General features: G+C 44.7%; 1 protein-coding gene across 1 annotated transcript in view; it reads right to left on the reverse strand.

Moving 5' to 3' along the window:
• Nucleotides 1-1,257: 1,257 nt before the first annotated feature.
• ENPEP (glutamyl aminopeptidase) overlaps nucleotides 1,258-19,803 on the reverse strand; it is a 61,432-nt gene continuing 42,886 nt past the window's right edge. Inside the window, exons 14-20 of the mRNA XM_090036688.1 lie at nucleotides 18,247-18,397; nucleotides 17,377-17,462; nucleotides 17,174-17,275; nucleotides 16,906-17,076; nucleotides 12,284-12,424; nucleotides 3,821-3,899; nucleotides 1,258-3,539 (exon numbers count right to left, since the gene is read on the reverse strand). Coding sequence (XP_089892814.1) covers nucleotides 3,402-3,539; nucleotides 3,821-3,899; nucleotides 12,284-12,424; nucleotides 16,906-17,076; nucleotides 17,174-17,275; nucleotides 17,377-17,462; nucleotides 18,247-18,397 — 868 coding nt within the window. The 3' untranslated portion in view covers nucleotides 1,258-3,401. The remainder of the gene's footprint in view (nucleotides 3,540-3,820; nucleotides 3,900-12,283; nucleotides 12,425-16,905; nucleotides 17,077-17,173; nucleotides 17,276-17,376; nucleotides 17,463-18,246; nucleotides 18,398-19,803) is intronic.

Below are 19,803 nucleotides of genomic sequence, written 5' to 3' on the forward strand. Positions count from 1 at the left end.
GCAGACTTGATTTACCATGGCAATTATCATGCTCCAGGAGCCTCCTGCATGTCATATATCAGTGTCCTCATGCTTAAAAATGGTGGTGGGCGCACTTGAACTAAAGCTCTTGAAATAAGTTTTAGTTCAAGCACCTCTGCCGCCATTTTTAAGCATGGGGACACTGAAAAACAAGACACAGTGGTGCTTTAATAAGAGCAGCTCCAAGAGCCGCTCTAATTAAAGCTCCACCCCCCCACACCCACCAGAGTATGTATAAATGTGTCCACAGGGGCCAGATTCAAACCTGTTCTTCAGGCACCTAAATGAGACTTGCTTGGGTGGACTTTTGCCACCCAACTTATAGGCTAGGTACAGACATTGTACATAAAATGGTGTAAGTTATCAGAAACTAGACTAAACCTGTAACAGAACAGAAGTTCAGTCCACATAGACTAGTTTAAAAATGGCGAACCTGGTTTAAGATAGGCCTGGATGGATGTAATATCAGATTTAACCAGTTTAGACTGGCCTATAAAACTTCTGTCCCAGATCTCTCAACCCAAATTAGGTTGCAGCCCCCAGCATCCCAGGTGCCCTCATGCCCACCCTCCGCTAGCCCCTCTTGCAGGGCAGGGGGGCACCCCTTAGCTGGCCCTCGTCTGCTCTGGCTGGGCACTGGGCCAGCCCTTGCCCTTGGGTTATCACAGAGCCGAGGCAGCAAAGCCTCTGCTCCCCACCCGTGTCCTGCCTGCACCTGGCAGCTGGGCCAGGTGGGGAGGGGAGGGGAGCAGAGGTCCCTACCCCTGCCCTGGCCACTCCCCAGCCAGTATAGCTGGGGGGGCATGCAGCAGGGGCTTCTCCCCTTCCTTGCTACCTGGCCCAGCACAGCTTCTCTCCACTCAGGCAGTTGGTAGGGGTCAGGAGAGGAGAGAAGAGCCCCCTTCCTCTGCCCCCCACCCCCCAGCTTCCTGTCTTGGGTCTGGGGAAGGAGGGAGGAGAGGTTGTGGGTGGGGGCTTGCTCTGGAAGGAGGAGGAGTGGGTCCAACAGGAGTAAGGTTGGTGTGTGTGGTGGGGGGTGCCTATTAGGGTGCAGGGGTGAGTATGCAACCTGTGAGGTGAAGGGAGGGAGGTGGATTTAAGCTCTGCTGCTGGAGTTATTTTTGTTCAAACCAAAACTCTCTACCTTAAAATAGATAAACAAGCCTGGCATGCTCCACCTTGCATTATCAATATTACTCTGAAGTCTATGGGCGCTGGGCTAAAGACAATGCTGTCTTAAAACACTGAAACCACAGTGTGTTTGGTTTTATTTAATTCCCAAAGTCTTTCACAATACAAAGACAAGTTGACTGGATCGAAGATACCTGTGATACATACTGGTCCTGTTAAGTAGGCAAGCAGACAAGAACTCATTAAATGGAAACACAAAAGTACATTTTGGATAGCTCCTGCACTGTGAAAAGCTATCATGCATGTTTTGGTTTTGTACACCACTTGCTTCCCTTTCACTACCCATCTCAGACTGTGAAGCTACTCAAAGGCAAAAGCTTTGAAGAAAACTCCTGGCTTCTTGCCTTGTTCTTTTTCTGAATAGCAGCAAACGTTGGTAGCAAGTTATACTCACTGGGAGTTAAAAAACCTTAGAAGTTTATTTGCAGAATGCTGGCTGACACTTCCTTTCACAGAGCAATAGATTAGATCACTAGTATTCCCTGATCTCCCATGAAGCCATCCAAGCATCCTAAGGTCGATTTAGTCTGAAATGTGTAGAAGGGAGCACTAATGAATTGAGCTTCACTATTCCTGACTCTCAAACTTTTGAAAGTCAGGGAAAATGTTTATTATTTCACAGTTAATCACTTGAGGTCAGCCAAGCTGCTCTCTGGCCTCCTTGCAGTGGTCTAAGGGAGTTGTAGGGCAGGCAGTTTGATAAAAGCCCTGCTCATTTCAGCCTTAGATAGTTTAGTATCCCTCTGCAGCAATATTCTCCCTTAGAAGGGGTGTATATCAGTGCAAAAAGAGAAAGGAGGTACAATCTCACTCCACTGATCTGTTTTTGAGAGAGACTGGCAGGCAAGCTTTCATGCTCCCTTGTGCTTTTACAAAGAAAGAAGAGGTGACAGACCTCCTTACTTGTCTACAGTGCCTGCTGTCATAGGCTCTTTGTTTGACAGGGCATAGAGATAATACAAATGCCACCAAAATATAAAACATACAGAATGCCAAATAATAAAGTGAGTTAAAATAATAATGTCAATTCCTTTAGTACCAGTACCAGAGACAAGAGTAACTGGCATTTCTTAGTAATAAGAGTGCAAAGCTCAATCCTAAACATCTGGGGGTTTTTGCAGATATAAATATACAAAGTGGTTTTTAAACAAATTACTGCTCAATTAGGTGTCCTTTGGAATGATTAACCTAAAAAAGTATATTTTGAAAGGATCCCTGAGTGTCTTAAATACTTCTATGTGGCTGCCTTTGTCTAGATGGACATAAACCAGCAGGACAAAGAAATGCCCAATTTTGCCATCACTTGGACAAATAAATCAGCTGGACAAAGAAATGCCCAATTTTTACATCAAGTAGCTTTACTTCTACAGACAGGATCATGTATCTTAGTGGAAGGACTTACATGGGTAAAGTTATTCAGGTGCATAAGTGTTTGCAGATTGTGATCTGGCAATTGCATGCAATTCAAAGGGTGGTTTGAAAATCAACTTCCCAGTGTTTTAGGGTGTTGTTAAATGTTACCTTTTGCACATGCTAAATACTCTTAAGATGGGAGTGTCCATTCAGTAAGGCAGGAAAAGATAAGCTAAGTGCCCTCTGAACACCACAAAGTTACACTTTTGTAGGCAAGGATTATCTCCAGCTGGTGTTAGGCAGCTCATGTTGCAATAATGCCAGTCCCTTCCATGGGGCTAATAATAACAATTTGTGGTACTCCAGTATCCCAGGGTGCGCTGTTCCCACCCACCCCCACAGACAGCATCTGAAACTCTACTGCCTTAGCCTAACAGAGCCAGGGAGAGCCAGGCCATAAATGAGTGGGGAAAGTGGAGGGGTAAGTGAATGGGAGGCTGATGAGGAGCTGTAAGGAGGGGAGGGCATGGAGCTGCTGGAAAGCTGGGCAGACTTGGTAGCCCCTAGTCACACCCTTGCTTGCCAGTCCTCTAACAGCAAGTCAGAGCCGTACATGTTAGAGAAGGTATTAATCCTTAATGTGCAACTGCTCGTAACACTTGCTAATTTTAATATCACCTAACATTCCTTAGAGTTAGCATGTGTGAATTTGAACATATAACAACACCTTTACATAAGAAACAGTAAGTCCTAGACCCTAACTCTCATTGCTTTCAGGACCTGGGTCTCAGTGCATATAATTTAAGGGTTTTTTTTTGCAAGTTGAAAGTAATACATTAAGGTTTTAGCCATGCTTCTATTTCTTTCTTGTTTCGTGTTAGCCATTCAATATTGCTCTTCACCGTTTCAATAGCCTGCTTCCTGGGTGCTGCTCCTGCTCCAGCATTAGGATACTTCTCAAAGAAATTTTCCATCTGGAAAAGAAAGGAATGAGGGAGAGAATGGAAATGAAATCATATGCAACAATAAGTGTGTTATGTAAAGAAAATGCTATTTTATAAGATTGATTCCTGCACTCCTGAAGGCTGAGAAGTTTTCCTGAAAGAGGACTTCAGATCTGAACTGGTAGCATTTGAATAATGCTATAGTAGTCTAAAGTGTGTTAGGCATTTTTGAGAATTAAAAGGACAAATTCCTTGCCTTAAATATCTTACAGTTTAGTGTCTTAAAATTATTAGAGGTATTGTGTCCATACCTGCCAAAGCTGAAATTCAGTGTTGAAGGTCTGTGTTATTGATACTATTCGTCCAAGATTTCGATCATTGATAGTGTATCTGAAAAAATACATATATTTGAAAAAAAGAGCAAGATGGTTCTTTTAAACACTTCAGAGAGCACTTAGCTGTTTAACTGATTAGATGAAATACATGTCACCCCAAATCTCTAGATGTTTCCAGAAATATTTGTTAAATCACAGTACCAAAGGTTTTTTTACTACCCTGCAATTTATCTGCACCTGGAAAGATCTCACTTGTATTTGAAGAACATTTCCAAGGCCCTTCTTCCCCCTTGGAATCAAGCTTGTAACAGAAATCTCTATGACAAAACATTTATGTGCTTATATGCCTTTGTGAAACTAAGACTACAGACCATTAGAGATCCGCTGTAAACTCGCAAGTTTGCTTTGATCCTGTCCCCTTGTGTACTTTGCACACAATTTCTTTTTGTAACGTCCAACTCCTAGAGCAGGACTGAAAGTTTCTCTCAGGAGTCAATGTGAGTAGATAGGTGAAAGCTGGATGCTGAATTCATTGTTAGCAGAAAAAGGAATGAGAAATAAATCTGAAAACCTGATTGCATAACAGTGTGAATAAAAAGAAAGTTCTGTAATGGCACAGAGTGACAATCAACTGCTGCAGCAAATGTTCACACAACCATTCCATCCACTCTATGGTGCTTGCTCCCATTTTCTTCTGTCACTGGCTGTTAGGGATCATTTAGGGATAAAGTAACCCCTTATTAGCATCAGGTCTACCTGAGTTTCTTAAATTCCTATCAAAATTGTTGACTATACACGCTTGCACTGTGATAAAAGTACAGCAAAATCCAAGAAAACTATAATGTCAATCTCCCATGTTCATAGATTTCATAGACATTAGGGCTGGAAGGGACTTTGGAAGATCATCAAGTCCAGCCCCCAGTAAACTATGTTGATTTTTAAATGAGTATTTTTATTAACGTGAAATGCTTTCTGAATGATTATTTTGGTGATTTCCCCATTTAGCATGGCAAACATCATAGTTTATTAAGGATGACTTTCAATTAACCTGCAAAAGATCTGCATCTCTGGGGCCTTTGTGGGTGGATGAAATTATTAGAAATTTGGCAGGTGTAGACTAGGACATGGGTCTACTGTACATTTCTATTGTAGCTGCTGCTCAAGCCTCTGAGTTGATATAGTAGATGCAGCTCTTTCCCATTACTTCATGAGTATTTGGGACACAAAGTCTTTGCAGATTATTTTCCTCCCACTGCAACTCTATTTTTGCTGACTGGTTTGAGGCGTTTCTCCCGTTTTTTAGGCCAGTTGGAGTTGTAGCTAGCAAGCGATGTGAAAGGTAACAAGAAAGGTTTCTACAAATATATTAGCAACAAGAGGAAGGTCAGGAAAAGTGTGGTCCCTTACTGAATGGGGGAAGCAACCTAGTGACAGATGACACCATGCTGTGGGGAGCAGTAGATACACTGGAGGGTAAGGATAGGATTCAGGGTGACCTAGACAAATTGGAGGACTGGGGTAAAAGGAATCTTATGAGATTCAACAAGGACAAGTGCAAAAGTCCTACACTTAGGACAGAACAATCCCATGCACCAGTACAGGCTGGGGACTGCCTGGCTGGGCAGCAGCTCTGCAGAAAAGGACCTGGGGGTTACAGTGGACAATAAGCTGAATATGAGTCACCAGTCTGCCATTGCTGCAAGAAGGCTAACAGCATACTAGGCTGCATTGGTAGGTGTGTTGCCTGTAGGTAAAGGGAAGTAATTATTCTCCTCTATTCAGCACTGGCAAGGCCACATCTTGGAGTACTGTGTTCAGTTTTAGGCCAACCACTACAGATAGGATGTGGAAAAACTGGAGAAAGTCCAGCAGAGAGCAACAAAAATGGTTCAGGGGCTGGGGCACATGACTTATGAGGAGAGGCTGAGGGAACTGGGCTTATTTAGTCTAAAGAGAAGACTAAGAAAGAATTTAATAGCAGCCTTGAACTACCTGATGGTGGGTTCAAAAAAGGATGGAGCTAGACTGTTCTCAGTGGTGGCAGATGACAAAACAAAGAGCAATGGTTTCAAGCTGCAGCAAGGAAAATTTAGGTTAGATATTAGGAAGAATGTTCTCCCTAGGAGAGTAGTAAAACACTGGAACAGGTTACACAGAGAAGTTGTGGTATCTCCATCCATGGAGGTTTTTAAGACCCAGCTGGACAAAGCTTTGGCTGGGATGATGTAGTTGGGAATGGTCCTGCTTTGAGCAGGAAGTTGGACTAGATGACCTCCTGGGATCCCTTCCAACCCAAATTTTCTATGATAAGAAGGTGATTAGAAACAGTCAGCATTGATTCACCAAGGGCAAGTCATGCCTGACCAACCAGATTGCCTCCTATGATGAGATAACTGGCTTTGTGGATGTGGGGAAAGCAGTGGACATAATATACCTCGACTTTAGCAAGGCTTTTGATAATGCCTCCCATAGCATTCTTGTAAGCAAGCTCTGGAAGTATAGGTTGGATGATGAACTGGCTGGATTGTCGGGTAAGATGGATAGAAAACTGGCTGGATTGTCGGGCTCAATGGATCAATGGCTCAGTGGCTAGTTGGCAGCCGGTATCAAGTTGAGTGCCCCAGGGTTTGGTCCTGGGACAAGTTTTTTTCAATATCTTTATTAATGATCTGGAAGATGGGATGGATTGCACCCTCAGCAAGTTTGTGGATGACACGAAGCTGTAGGGGTGTAGTAGATACACCGGAGTGTAGGACTACAATTCAGAGTGACCTAGACAAATTGGAGAATTGGGCCAAAAGAAGCTTCACAAGGTTCAACAAGGACATGTATGAAGTCCTGCATTTAGGGTGGAAGAATCCCATGCACAGCTACAGCCTGGGGACTGATTGGCTAAGCATCAGCTCTGTAGAAAAGCATCTGGGGGGTTACAGTGGACCATAAGATGGATATGAGTCAGCAGTGTGCCCTTGTTGCCACATTGGTAACAGCATTGCCAGCAGATCAAAGGAAGTAATTATTCTGCTCTATTCTGCACTGATGAGGGCACATCTGGAGTACAGTGTCCAATTTGGGCCACTCCCACTATAGAAAGGGTGTGGACAAGTTGGAGGGAGTCCAGAAGAGAGCAACAAAAATGGTTTGGGGGGCTGGGGTACATGACTTATGAGGAAAGGCTGAAGGAACTGGGTTTATGTAGTGGTTAAGCACTGGGGAAAGTGCTTAAATCACTGGAGGTGGTAGAATCTCCATCCTTGGAGGTTTTAAAGACCCAGATTTCATAGACATTAGGGCTGGAAGGGACCTCAGGAGATCATCGAGTCCAGCCCCCTGCCCAAAGGGCAGGAAGTCAGCTGGGGTCATAGGATCCCAGCAAGATAAGCATCCAATTTACTCTTGAAGGTGTTCAATGTAGATGCTTGAACCACCTCCGCTGGCAGACTGTTCCAGACCTTGGGGGCTCGGACAGTAAAGAAATTCTTCCTTATGTCCAGCCTGAAACGGTCTTGCAGGAGTTTGTGACCGTTCGACCTCATCATCCCTTGGGGAGCTCTGGTGAACAGATGTTCCCCCAGATCCTGGTGGTCACCCCTGATAAACTTATAGGTGGCCATCAGATCACCCCGAGCCTGCGCTTTTCCAGGCTAAGGAGTCCCATGGCTCTCAGCCTGTCATCGTAAGATCTGTTTTCCTGACCTCTGATCATGCGCGTGGCTCTCTTCTGGACTCTCTCAAGCTTCTCCACATCTTTTTTGAATTGTGGAGCCCAAAACTGGACGCAGTACTCCAGCTGTGGCCTCACCAAGGCCGAGTACAAGGGGAGAATGACGTCCCGGGATTTGCTCGAGAAGCATCTATGGATGCAAGCCAGCATTTTGGTCGCTTTACTAGCCGCAGCATCGCATTGCAGGCTCATGTTCATCTTGTGGTCAATGATGACCCCCAAGTCTTTTTCTTCTGTAGTGCTAACCAACGTAGCACTGCCGAGCCTATAAGGGTGCTGCAGGTTTTTCCTCCCAAGGTGGAGAACCTTGCATTTTTCGGTGTTAAACACCATCAGGTTCTCGTCTGCCCATTTGCTGAGCTTGTCCAGGTCAGCCTGGATCACCCGCCTATCTTCTGGCGTGGATGCTTTGCCCCAAAGTTTGGTGTCATCAGCGAACTTGGCCAGTCCACTCCTGACTCCAATGTCCACATCGTTAATGAAGATGTTGAACAGTATGGGTCCCACGACAGAGCCTTGAGGGACCCCACTGGTCACAGGGCACCACGATGAGTGACTGCCATCAATCACAACCCTCTGGGTCCGACCACAAAGCCAATTTCCCAGCCAGCGGATCGTGGTGGAGCGAAAGCCACAACTGGGCAGTTTGGCCAAGAGGTGATCATGGGATACCAGATCAAAAGCTTTTTTGAAGTCAAGATATAAGACATCAATCTCTTCTCCCTCATCCAGGTGATGGGTCACCTGGTCATAGAAGGAAATGAGATTGGTCAAACAAGACCTACCCGCAACAAACCCATGCTGGCTATCCCTTAGAATGTTAGCCTGGGCCAGTCCCTCAAGGATGGCCTCCTTAATAAACTTTTCTAAGATCTTCCCCAGGATAGAAGTCAGGCTAATGGGCCTGTAGTTAGCCGGATCCACTCTCCTCCCTTTCTTGAAGATCGGCACCACATTGGCCTTCTTCTAGTCTTCGGGCACTACACCAGAGCACCAGGAGTTTTCAAAGATCCGTGCCAGGGGCTGGGCTATGACGCTCGCCAGCTCCTTGAGTACCCTGGGGTGCAGGTTGTCAGGGCCAGCTGACTTGAAGGCATCCAGCTTCTCAAGGTGTTCCTTCACAAGGTCAGCATTGATGGAGGGTAGGGGATCCCCCTCACCCAGATTTCCCTGTCCCATAGCAGGCATGGGCATCCCGTGTGACTGATGAAAGAGTGACGCAAAGTACCTATTTAATAGGTTGGCTTTTTCCTGGGCGTCAGTTGTCAGTTGCCCCATCTGGTTTAGCAGGGGTCCAACATTGCCCTTGCTTTTCCTCCGGCTCCCCACATATCTGAAAAAGGAATTTTTGTTGTCCTTGATGCCTGAAGCTAGTTGGAGTTCAGTTGCAGCCTTGGCTTTCCTAGTTTGCTCCCTGCAGGACCGGACCAGTGTAATCCTCCTTGGAGGTGAATCCCATCCTCCATCCTTTGTAGGCTTTCCTTTTTAGCCACAGTAGGTCCGCTAGGTCTCTGGAGAGCCGGGGGGCTGCTGTGCCTTCTTGCTGCCTTTCCTCCATGTTGGAATAGATTTAGCTTGTGCACTGAGGATCGCTTCCTTGAGAAGCAACCACTCTTCTTGAACTCCCAACTCCCTGGGGTCATGGTCCCTGAGGGCCTGACTGACTAGCCTCTTGAGCTTGTCAAAGTCAGCTTTTCTGAAGTCAAGGACTTCTGTGTTGCTGACTGACTTGCCAGCTTTACGGCAGATGGTGAAGGTGATCAGCTCGTGGTCGCTGTCACCCAACTTCCCATCAATCACTAGGTCGCCGATTAGGTCGTCCCCCGTAGCCAGTACCAGGTCAAGCAGCGCTTTGCCTCTCGTTGGCCCATAGACTTCTTGAGTCAGGTAGAGGTCATCCACGCACGAGAGAAAGCTTTGCGACCGCTCAGATTTAGCTGAGTGATCTTCCCACGAGGTGTCCGGGTAATTGAAGTCACCCATGACAACCAAGGTCCTGGAGCAAGCGGCCTCAGTCAGTTCCCGGGCGAACTCCTGGTCAAGCTCAGGACTTTGAATGGGAGGTCTGTAGTAGACTCCCACCATTGTGTCCCCTGTGCCAAATTCCCCAATAATTTTTACCCAGAGGGTCTCTAGCTGTCCATGCCAGTCGCCAACATCAGCTTGCAGGGACATGTAGCTTTCCTTGACAGAGAGCTACATCCCCGCCCCTTTTGTCAACACGATCCCTCCTGTACAGGGTATAGCCCTCTATACCCGTGGTCCAGTCATGGGTGGAGTCCCACCAGGTCTCCGTTATCCCAATGACATCATATTTCTTTGCACTGAGCAGGAGGACGAGCTCGTCCTGCTTGTTGCCCAGGCTCCTGGCATTAAATCCCTGGCTGGAATGATCTAGGTAAGGATGGTCCTGCTTCGAGCTGGGGGTTAGACTAGACCTCCTGAGGTCCCTAACCCTAATTTTCTATGATTCTATGATTTATGTGAAGCTCTTCCACTGGTGGCTACTCACACAGCTGTCCTGGGACAGCTTAAATGGTGTGGCAGGGCTTATGAGGCCTTTAGAATCCTTCATGGATTTTTCAATAAGGACCTTTTTCTGAAAGGTTGAGAACTGTGCAGGCTGTGCCAAACTGAGCACTCAGCATCTTGGATAAAGTGACCAACCATCTTGAAGTTTCTGGGACAGGTTTAAACTTCAAGGCTGTGTCCCAGATTTGAAAGATGAACCCTGGGGTTACTGATCCCCTCTGCCACAAAATTGTCCCTGTAGGACCAGGCAGCATCCTGCTGCAGCTGGAGAGGAGGATAACACGCTCTGTTATCTCTGCTGGCTCTGCTTTTTCCAGGTCAGGAGACATGTTTGCCTGTTGTTGCACCCGAGAAAATTAGCTCTGCAGCCATATAAACTAACTATTGCTGGGAAGTAGAAATAATGAGTCTGAGCACAGGGCCACATGAATGCTATGATATGGTTTCCAGTTCAGGAGATAGCTGTAGGTTTCTTCCTGAGCAGGAAGCCATATAGTTGTGTTGCTGAACAGCTGCGCCTGCTCTCATTAGCTCTACCTCTCAGCAAACTAAGTAGCCTGTCTGCAAGTGCTGCACTAAGGCAGCTACACTAACCAGAACAAAAGGCAGGGTTAAAGCCATGTTGCACGTTATATTTAGGACACATTAACTGCACTTAAAATGCAAGCATCCATGGGTGCGTCCAAATGAGCGTGGTCATGCAGTATGTGGCATCACAAACACATTTGCAGCGCCACATACTACAGTCTAGTGTTGTCCACACTGCAAGGGATAGCCAGGGGTTAAAAAAAAAAAAAAAAAAAAAAAAAAAAAAAAAAAAAAAAAAAACACACACCATGGGGAAAAAAAACCCAGCATGGTGCACGCTCAGGCAGCAAGCGCTGCTGAAAAATGGAGCTGGGCCACCTGGAGCCATGCTCCACTGCCAGCCAGGCTCTGTAGAGCAGAATTGCTGTGGTTGCAGCCCTGAGAGGCCCCCAGAGCCCCAGCTAAAGCTTCTGGGACCAGCACAGTGCTGGCCCCAGCCTCCCTCGCTACCCCTGGGGTAACTTGCCACATGCCGAAGTGTGCTTGGCATGGGTGTTCCCCAAAGACAAGTAGCTGTGGCGCAAGGTGCTCCATTGCTAGTTGTCCCTGGGGAACCAAACGTCAGTGCAGGTCTGGATGTGCCCGATGTGTTCAAGCAGTAAAATATGTGCCAAGCATGATCATATCATAGCAAAGTTAGGACTTTTTGCTGAGTCACCCCAGCAAGCCAGGGACAGGCACTTCTGAGCTGAGCAGTGCTGGACATGTAGTGGGGAAGATGCACATCCTCATGGGTCCTGGTGCTGTGGTGCCTGGTGCTGGAGTCAGTGGTGGGGAAGGGGGCACAGTCAGCTCCAGTCCCATCTAGAGTGGACGGAGATCTTAGCGAGCATTACTGGGCAACTACTCCAAAACACAGTCCAACTTTTCATATGGCATGGTATTGCTTATTAAATCTCAGATAAAATGCATGCTAAGATTCCTATCAGAAAAGGCCCTTAGATGACAATACTCAAGGTTTCTGAGGTCTGTGGGATGGCTGGGACTATGTCCCAGCTTTTACTCTCCAAAAGCTGTTTGATTTGGTTATTTACCCTAAGCAAAATATAAACAACACAGGGACAACCCATTATATGCACTAGACTAAGACTTTGTAGGTTAGACCATTAGTTTAAGATTTTTTATTTGATAATAGCTTCTTGTAGGCTGAAATATTCAGCACAACTATCTTCTCATGAAAAGATACTGGCTTTTAGAGCCACTTGCTTCTATGAAAAGTTAAAAGCCCAGAGAAGTTGCAAGATTCATCTCACTGTGACAGAAATGCATTGATGACTCTAGGAACTGATGACTTGTTTCCATCCAGGAAGAGCACACACCAACTGCAGATACTTCCTCAACCTGACAGAGTTTTTAAACCTGAAAGCTTGGTAAGAAAAAAAAAAAAAAAATGTTCAACTATTTAAGTTGGTCTAATAAAAGATATCAGATTCACCCAAAGAACCTTGTCTGCCTATGTCCTTAGATCAACATGGCTACAACCTATACCTTTGATGACTCTAAGTTCTTCATGCAGAAACCATTAAAGTAAGATAAAAAATTAAAAATGGTCAGCAAATTAGAGGCAAAACACATTGAGAGTCTGTTCAACATACCTGCCAACTAAGTATTCCCAGTTGAGTCGTATCCAGTCCCATGCCATGTTTTTGCCATAAGTATTATAGGAGATGTACTTCAGTACAGTAAACACGTCCTGACTTTTAATAAGATTGGTGTCGTAAATGTATTTTAGATACCTAGGAGAAATCATATCTGTATTAAGTGGGCTTTATAGCTTTTTTCATTATAGATTACAAAATAATTAATTAAGTGGGTATATACTTGTAAGAGTAAGTAGAAGAAATAATAAAAGCCTTCATATTTTCATGTCACTCATTGTTTGCTGAGGCCAACCTAAACCAACTGATTGCTACACCTCAGCTGTTATTTTATTAGGGAAAAAAAGTGATGCTAGAGAGGTTTTTTTTTAAAAAATAGATGAAATAGCTGGGCCTAAAAAGGGAACATTCATTACGTGTAAAATTTTCAAAAACAATGCAAGCATTTTGGCCTCTCTGGCCATGTCCACATCAGTGCAGATGTTTGTTTTCCCAGGGACAAGAAACAGCAGCACACCTTGTGCCGCTGCCTCTTGTCCCCAGGGAATGTCTGTGCCACGTGCCCTCTGGCACGCCACAGGTTACCTCAGGTGGGGTAGGGGAGGCTGGGGAAGCTACTGTACTGGCCCCAGCAGTCTTACCTGGGGTCCTGGGGGCTGGAGAAGCTGCAGCCATGGTGTTCCCACAGCTAGGAGCCTGCTGGCACCTGGACCATGGCTCTGACCCGCTAGGCTCCAGTTTTGGGATGTGTGTGTTACCGCCACATGTGCCTCCCTTCATTTTCTGCATGGAGCACATGGCAGCCCCCAACGCTGCAAGGTAGCATCATGGGGAACTCCTGAATTTGTGGTGTGTGGCACCACAGACAGGTCTGTAGTGCTATATACTGCATGACTGTGTTTGTCTGGATGAGGCCTCTGAGTGTGTTTTATACCAAATCTCTGGTACTTTGGAGGATGGACTCTTTTGACTCTTGATTAGAGGTCAAGGGAACCTGATTTACAATGAAAAGCTGAGAGAACTGGAATTATGTAGTCTAGTGAAGAGAAGACAGAGAGGTCTTTGAATACCTGAAGAGCAAAGGTTTAACAACCAGGGTCAGTGTCCTGGGTGGTGGTGGTTGGGGCCATGTTGGCTGTGGCACCTGAGCTGGCAATAGCTGATGCTGCCATCCTTGCACTCCCTTGAAGTGGGCACTTGAGGCTGAGGCCCCAGTTGTCCACCACTTTTTACACTACTGCTTAAGTGTGGTTATAAAAACGATTGTGACAGACTATCCCATGTGTCCACAAGGGACAGGACAAGAAGTAACAGACTTAAGTAACAACAAAGGAAATTAAGGTTGGATCCTAGTAGGGACTTCCTTCACTTTGAGGGTGGTCAAGCGCTGGAACAAGTTGTGGAATCTTCAAAGTTTTTAAGAACCTCCAGACAGACACTTGGTTTGGGTGGTTTGGACAGGGATGATCCTGCCTTGAGCAGGGAGTTGAACCCCTAAAGTCTCTTCCAGCTCTGTTTTCCTATGGTTTATGACCCTGTCTTATCCATCCACTCTGCTTGTACATACCAAACCTAGAAATATGGCAGAAGAAACCAATCTGGGGGCACCTCGGGCAGCTGTTCTTGGCCTCTCTGTCTCTGGTGTTCTTGAGAGTGACTAGACCAGGGTGCTCAACTTGTGGCCCACAGAGCCTTGGAATCCAGCCTACAGTGCTCCCACTAGGCCAGGAAATGTGGCAGAGGGGGAACAGCAGTCATTCCACCCTGCCAAATTCCCAGATGCAAGCCCCATATAGCCTGTTGGAGCCAGGCTGTGGGCACTTTCCCTGGCATGGCTGGGCCATACCCCCTTCCTTTGCATCTGGGTGGTCACTGGGTTGGGACTGGGCCAAGTCCCCTTTTTCTCCTTGCGGGGCTAGGTTGGTGCCAAGGCACATCACCCCTTTTTCCCCACAGGGCTGGGTGTGATTGGGCAGCCCCCTCCCCCTTCTGTGTGGCCAGATGGTGCCCCTGCACCAGATGTTGGATCAGGATCACCGGCTGGATTTGGCCCACAGGTGGACCAGACTGTCCATCCAGTCTGCAGGGAAAAGGTTGAGCACCACTGGATTAGACAGGTACTCCTAGAGTGGCTTCACCCTCACACTTTGGGCATAGTGCAAGTGAGTAGGAACATGGTTAAGAAGGTCCCTCTCTGACAGCACTAGAGGTGTTTAGCAATATCCTCACTGGAAGTCAGTGAGACTTTAGGTTCCTACATCTCCTGAAAAATTTGACCCTAATTCTATGGTTATGTCTCCATTGCAGTGAGGAAGTATAAATGAGTGAAGCACAGGAAGACCTGTGCAAACTAACTAGTTACTAAATGGTAAAAGTTTGTATGTGTTGGGGGGGGTGGGAATTTACCATACATTATCTGCTCTGTGCAACTGCCCACATGCACACTGATAATTTGATCAGTAACATCTAATGAACAGTAGTTTAGCCATTGGGGTTAAACTACTGCAGTTTGGCTTTCGTTTACTGTGGGGTAAGGCACAGTCGGTTACTGTGGAGTAGCTGATACATGGGAAAGCTTCTGTATCATGGTGGGACTGGTGAGTCATGGTGACTGGTTTGTTTCCCCATCTGTAAGCTACTCTTAATATAATTACCTTGGGTAACAATAACAGCAGTCTCAGTGGTAGGGAATTCAGTGCAGATCTACAACCCCATGATGGGTCCTGAATACTCACTCAGATGGCTAGTTCTCAACTAATGTGCTGCTATGTCTTTACTGCCATAGTTAGCTGTGCTAGCTAAATTAAAGCGAGCTTTAGTATGCCTATCTCTGACCGAGAAGATATACATTAGGAGATTTTGCTACCAACAAGATGGTTAAAATTCTTTCATCTAATAGGATGAAATCCTGTGAGTGCTAAAAGGCTACAACTGCAGCAGATCAGCAATGTGACTGGTGTCTCAAAAAATAAATGAAGCCACTGTCACAGAGATATATACTTAGGTAATATGGCATGGTCATAACTATTGTATCATAACATTGCAATATAACTTTGTAGCAGCTACAAAGAGGAACTTTTTCAGCTGCTGCAAATAGGTGCTGATGACTGCTTGTGTACTCTGTCGCTTGGACAAGAGGATTCTCTTACTGAAGTGACAGAGTGCACAACCAGTTTTCTCAAGCTGTGTGTCTTTTTTCTCCCCCATTGTTTTACTCATAAACTCAGTCTGGAGAATAGCCATGATCATCTTGTTAGTTTAATATAGTAAGAATTTTTACACTATACAGGTTTGGGCTGCTCTAAATAAACCATGTTTTAACTCAATGGTGAGTTATGAATCAACTTTAAATGACAAGGGCCTATGAAATTATGAACATTGCTGGGCTCTGTGGCCAATTTATCTTTACTATTACACCATCCTCATTCTCCCATTTCCTCAAGGGCTAGGGACATAAAGTTACACAAAAACTGGTTTAAGCAATCAGAAACTGGTTTAAACCTGTAACAGAACAGAAGTTCAGTGCACATAAACCAGTTTCAAAATGGCTGAAACTAGTTTGAGATAAACCTCGTTGAATGTAGTATCAGACTTAACTGATTTGGGCTAAACCGGTTTATGAAACTTCTGTTCCAAACCCCTTTCCGGCTCAAGTTAAAATCACAGCTCCTCAGCATGCTTTCCAGCCTTGGCCTGGGCTGGGCTGTGCTGTCTGCTCCAGAGAGCAGGGTTAGGCGTGCCCCTCTGCTCCTTAGCTGGAGCAGTGAGGTCTGGCTAACAAGAGGATGGGGAGACAATCCCAGCTGGGGATGCAGCCCAGTTTATGGGTGGAGGGGACTCCCCCTAAGCAAACCCCAGCTGGGGTATAGGGCCAGGGAGGGGGGTTAAATACCCCTTCTCCCGCTCAAACTTACTGTTGGCTGCACCTGTGGATTACAAATCCTAGAGGTATCTGGAAGCAGGAAGATGAAGTAATGAGCAACCCTGCAGAGTTCTGCTGCTGGGATTCTGGACTGCAAATCCCAGAGACCTTGGGGGCAGCAGGAAAAGGATGTGAACACACAGCTAGAGAGCCATGCTCTAGCACTCCCCTGCTTCTGGCCTGAGCCACTGCAGGCATGTGACTACATTTCCTGAATCAAAGGCAAATGTCTGTTCACTTTTGTTTCAATTTAATCTGTGCAGCTTAAGTAAACCTGCAAAGACTGAATGAATTCAGCCTCGGGCTTTTTGACTGTCTGCACTTCTATTTTTTGCTCCATACACTTGATCCATCTTGTAAATTCTTTGAGGCAGGAGCTATATTGTTTTAGGCTTTTATACAGTCATTAGTACACTGGTGTGCTCACCCTGACTGGGACATTTAAATACCTTCCCACTATTACAGCTTGTAGTACGGGTCATTCTATGCCTACACGAATACCTAGATCAGATTATTTCCAGTCGAGAAGCAAAGTTTTTGGCTCACTGCTTGTAGCTTTATCACAAAGGAGATTCTTAAATGACCATTTTTGAGAAATGCTGTGCTCTATATCTTACCATGTATGTGGCAAAAACTATAGTACAGGAGAGTGGGAGATAAGGGAGAGGAGGACTGTTTCAATGGGGAAATACGTCACCTGTCCAGAAGTGTGATGTTCTGCACTGATGCCAGGCCATACAGCAACTTTTCTTTCTCTTGAGCTAATGGAGTAGTTTGGTATTTCTGAAACATGTAGTTCCAATGTGTCTCATTCCTAGAGTTCTGCATCCCATAGCGGTACACCAAAAGCCGGAGATTTACAGGAAGACTAGAATAAACAGAGCAGTATTTGATGGCTTTTTTCCTGATTTTATTTTATTCTGGCACTATATATTGTATCTTAACTGAATCCCAAACCCATTTACCTTCTTCCATTTATCCAGTCTTCAAATAATTTAGAAGCATTATTCAAGGCATCTTGATCACCCATACTGCACGCAAAATCTAAAACAGAGGCACGAAGAAGCCTAGACAGGGAGACAGAGAGAGAGAGAAGGATTTTTCCCACTGCTCAGCACTGCCAGAATCTATATGTAATATTACTTAAAAAAAAACACCATGTCCCAACCTTCTCACATGTGTTCCAGGACCATCTTCCTCATCATTCCAACCCAGCTGCTGTGTAATGGGCTTAACAAGAGTCTGAAATTTTTTCTGAAAGAGATTTTGGGATTACTTTCATAGGTTTCATTAATTAATAGGATTTTTGTGTTCATAGTTTATCTTTTTTCATTTTTAGAAACATTAGGAAAGTTCTAATATCATTTGAAGAAAAAAAAGTTATTTTCTAAAGAAAGAAAAAACCCCTCTCATTAAAGTTCCTGTGGCATAAAATGATGTGAACAACATGCTGTACCTTTGCTTTGCAATGTTGTGATACACTGATATGACTTGAAGGTATTCCATTTTCTTCAAGCCTTGTGTACACTACAAAATGTAACCATCTGTGTAAACTATTACTCCTTCACTTTGTTCCCTAACAAGATGCTGAATACAGTTTGTATTTATAGTGACTATTAATCCATGTTCAGTTCCAGGTCAGCAGTTATACTTGCTGACAACTACACTCAGACACAGCTATATTTCACAGTGTAGACAAGCATCAGAAGTTTTGCTGCGTTGTACAATCCTGCTGGTAGGATGCAAGATTGTGCTGGCACAAAAATGGCTGTGCTGAGAAGAATTGAGATGGGTGGGTGACTATAATCCCAGACTGGGGATCAAAAAAAACGCCTCTTGCAAAATATATTAAGAATTGTATATATTAAGCCTATATTAAGCCTCTTGAAAAATATACTTTAAGAATTTTATAAATTTCCAGCGCATTTCTTTTAATGCTGAAATCATAAAGATAAAAGATAATTATTTTTCTTGTTTTGAAAATTATGAACTGTAAGATCTGGAGACTGAAAGTAAGAACTTCCATTAGCTGCATTACCTGAAAAACAGGGTACAAATCTTTATCATCTTTAAGCATGTCACTGAGATATGTTACTGCCACTATAACTCTCTGCCAAGGTAAATATTCTGTTTCATTTTGTAGATAATTTGTTAGATCCAGAGGGACAGAGTAATTCACAATGTCAGCCCTGAGGAAAGAAAAGACAACTGATGCAACTTTCAAAACCTGCCACACTTGAAATAGAAACATAGAGATAATAACATATGTATATTAATTGGAATCATATTTTTCGTTGTCTTATTCATGTCGGATTTTTTTGAATGACTTTGTTTTATGCCCACTTATGTCTATTTTTTTTTTTTAGTTATGAGGATTGTGTAGCTGATATATTGATCCTACTGTACAATCTAAGAAAGTGTGTTGGTGGGGGGGGCTTATCACAGGCGCCTTTGCCTCTTTGGGTATGAATAAAGTTACTTCTAGTTTCATCTAAATTCAAAATGGAGAAGAGTCAGACAGCTTCATCTCCTCCAACTTTGTGAGAGTATCTGAGGGAAGAAGTTCTCTTTTCATTTTCCAAAAAAAAAAAAAAAATCATACTGACAACAGATTGGGTAATGAGGTATTTCTGGAAAATCCTCAATCTCTTTATCATGTCTAGGAATAGGTGGGTACATCTTTTTCTTTTCCCTGCAACTACCAGGAGGTATTGGAGGAGCAGTTTTCTTAATCCTCTCCCTGAAGGAAATGGTTTATAGGAGATGTTTGGCCTCATTGATCAGGCACTTGCATGCCTATACACATTGCTGGTTTGCATTCTAATTTGAGTGCTCCAGTGTAGCCTCACTGTCATGTGTATAAGCCCTAAGCATTTAAATATGGCTGCTGGGGCACTTTATCTAAACCTCATCGAATGAGATTTAGATAAAGCATCCCACAGCCATTTTTAAACCTGCGGGGGCTTAATACACATGACAGTGAGGTATTTTAATTAGAGTGGCTGTCCAGGAACCACTCTAATTAAAATGCCCCACTCAGGCCCCCACCTCCGAGCACATGTATAGGCAGCTGAGGATTCAGTATAATTTGTGGTTATGGTTATAGCAGGCTGAGATGCATCCATTCAGCACTAAGCACCAGAGTACTGAGAGAACTGTAATAATTTGGTTATTAGCTTTACAAACTATTCTGGAGAAGCTGAATTACCTGGCAATCCAACCAAGGCCTGAATGAAAGACAGCTACACGTTGCTGGTTAGAAGTTTGATAACACAATAGCTTTTGCTGGAAAATGGGGAGCTTTTTAACTGAAATTGCAGCCTTTTTGTAGGGACATGTAAGTTTTGTCAGGGAAGGTTTCTCAGCTATAGGTTGAAATTTCAGTTCCCAAGCAGAGCCAGAGACACCCACCAATAGGGCAGTGGTTACAGAATCCACCTCAGATATGCAAGACCAAGGCTCAAGTTAGGCTGAACAAAAACTCGCAGTGGGTCTCCTGTGTTCCAGGCAAATCCCCTAAACACTGGCCTATCGGAGCAAATGTCCTGCTTTTAAAATTGCAAGGAAGACTGATACTCACCCAGTTCTATTGCTA

The sequence above is a fragment of the Crocodylus siamensis genome, chromosome 2 (assembly GCF_052110815.1).
Source record: "Crocodylus siamensis isolate JL-2025a chromosome 2, ASM5211081v1, whole genome shotgun sequence".
In the NCBI taxonomy this organism is placed as follows: Eukaryota; Metazoa; Chordata; order Crocodylia; family Crocodylidae; genus Crocodylus; species Crocodylus siamensis.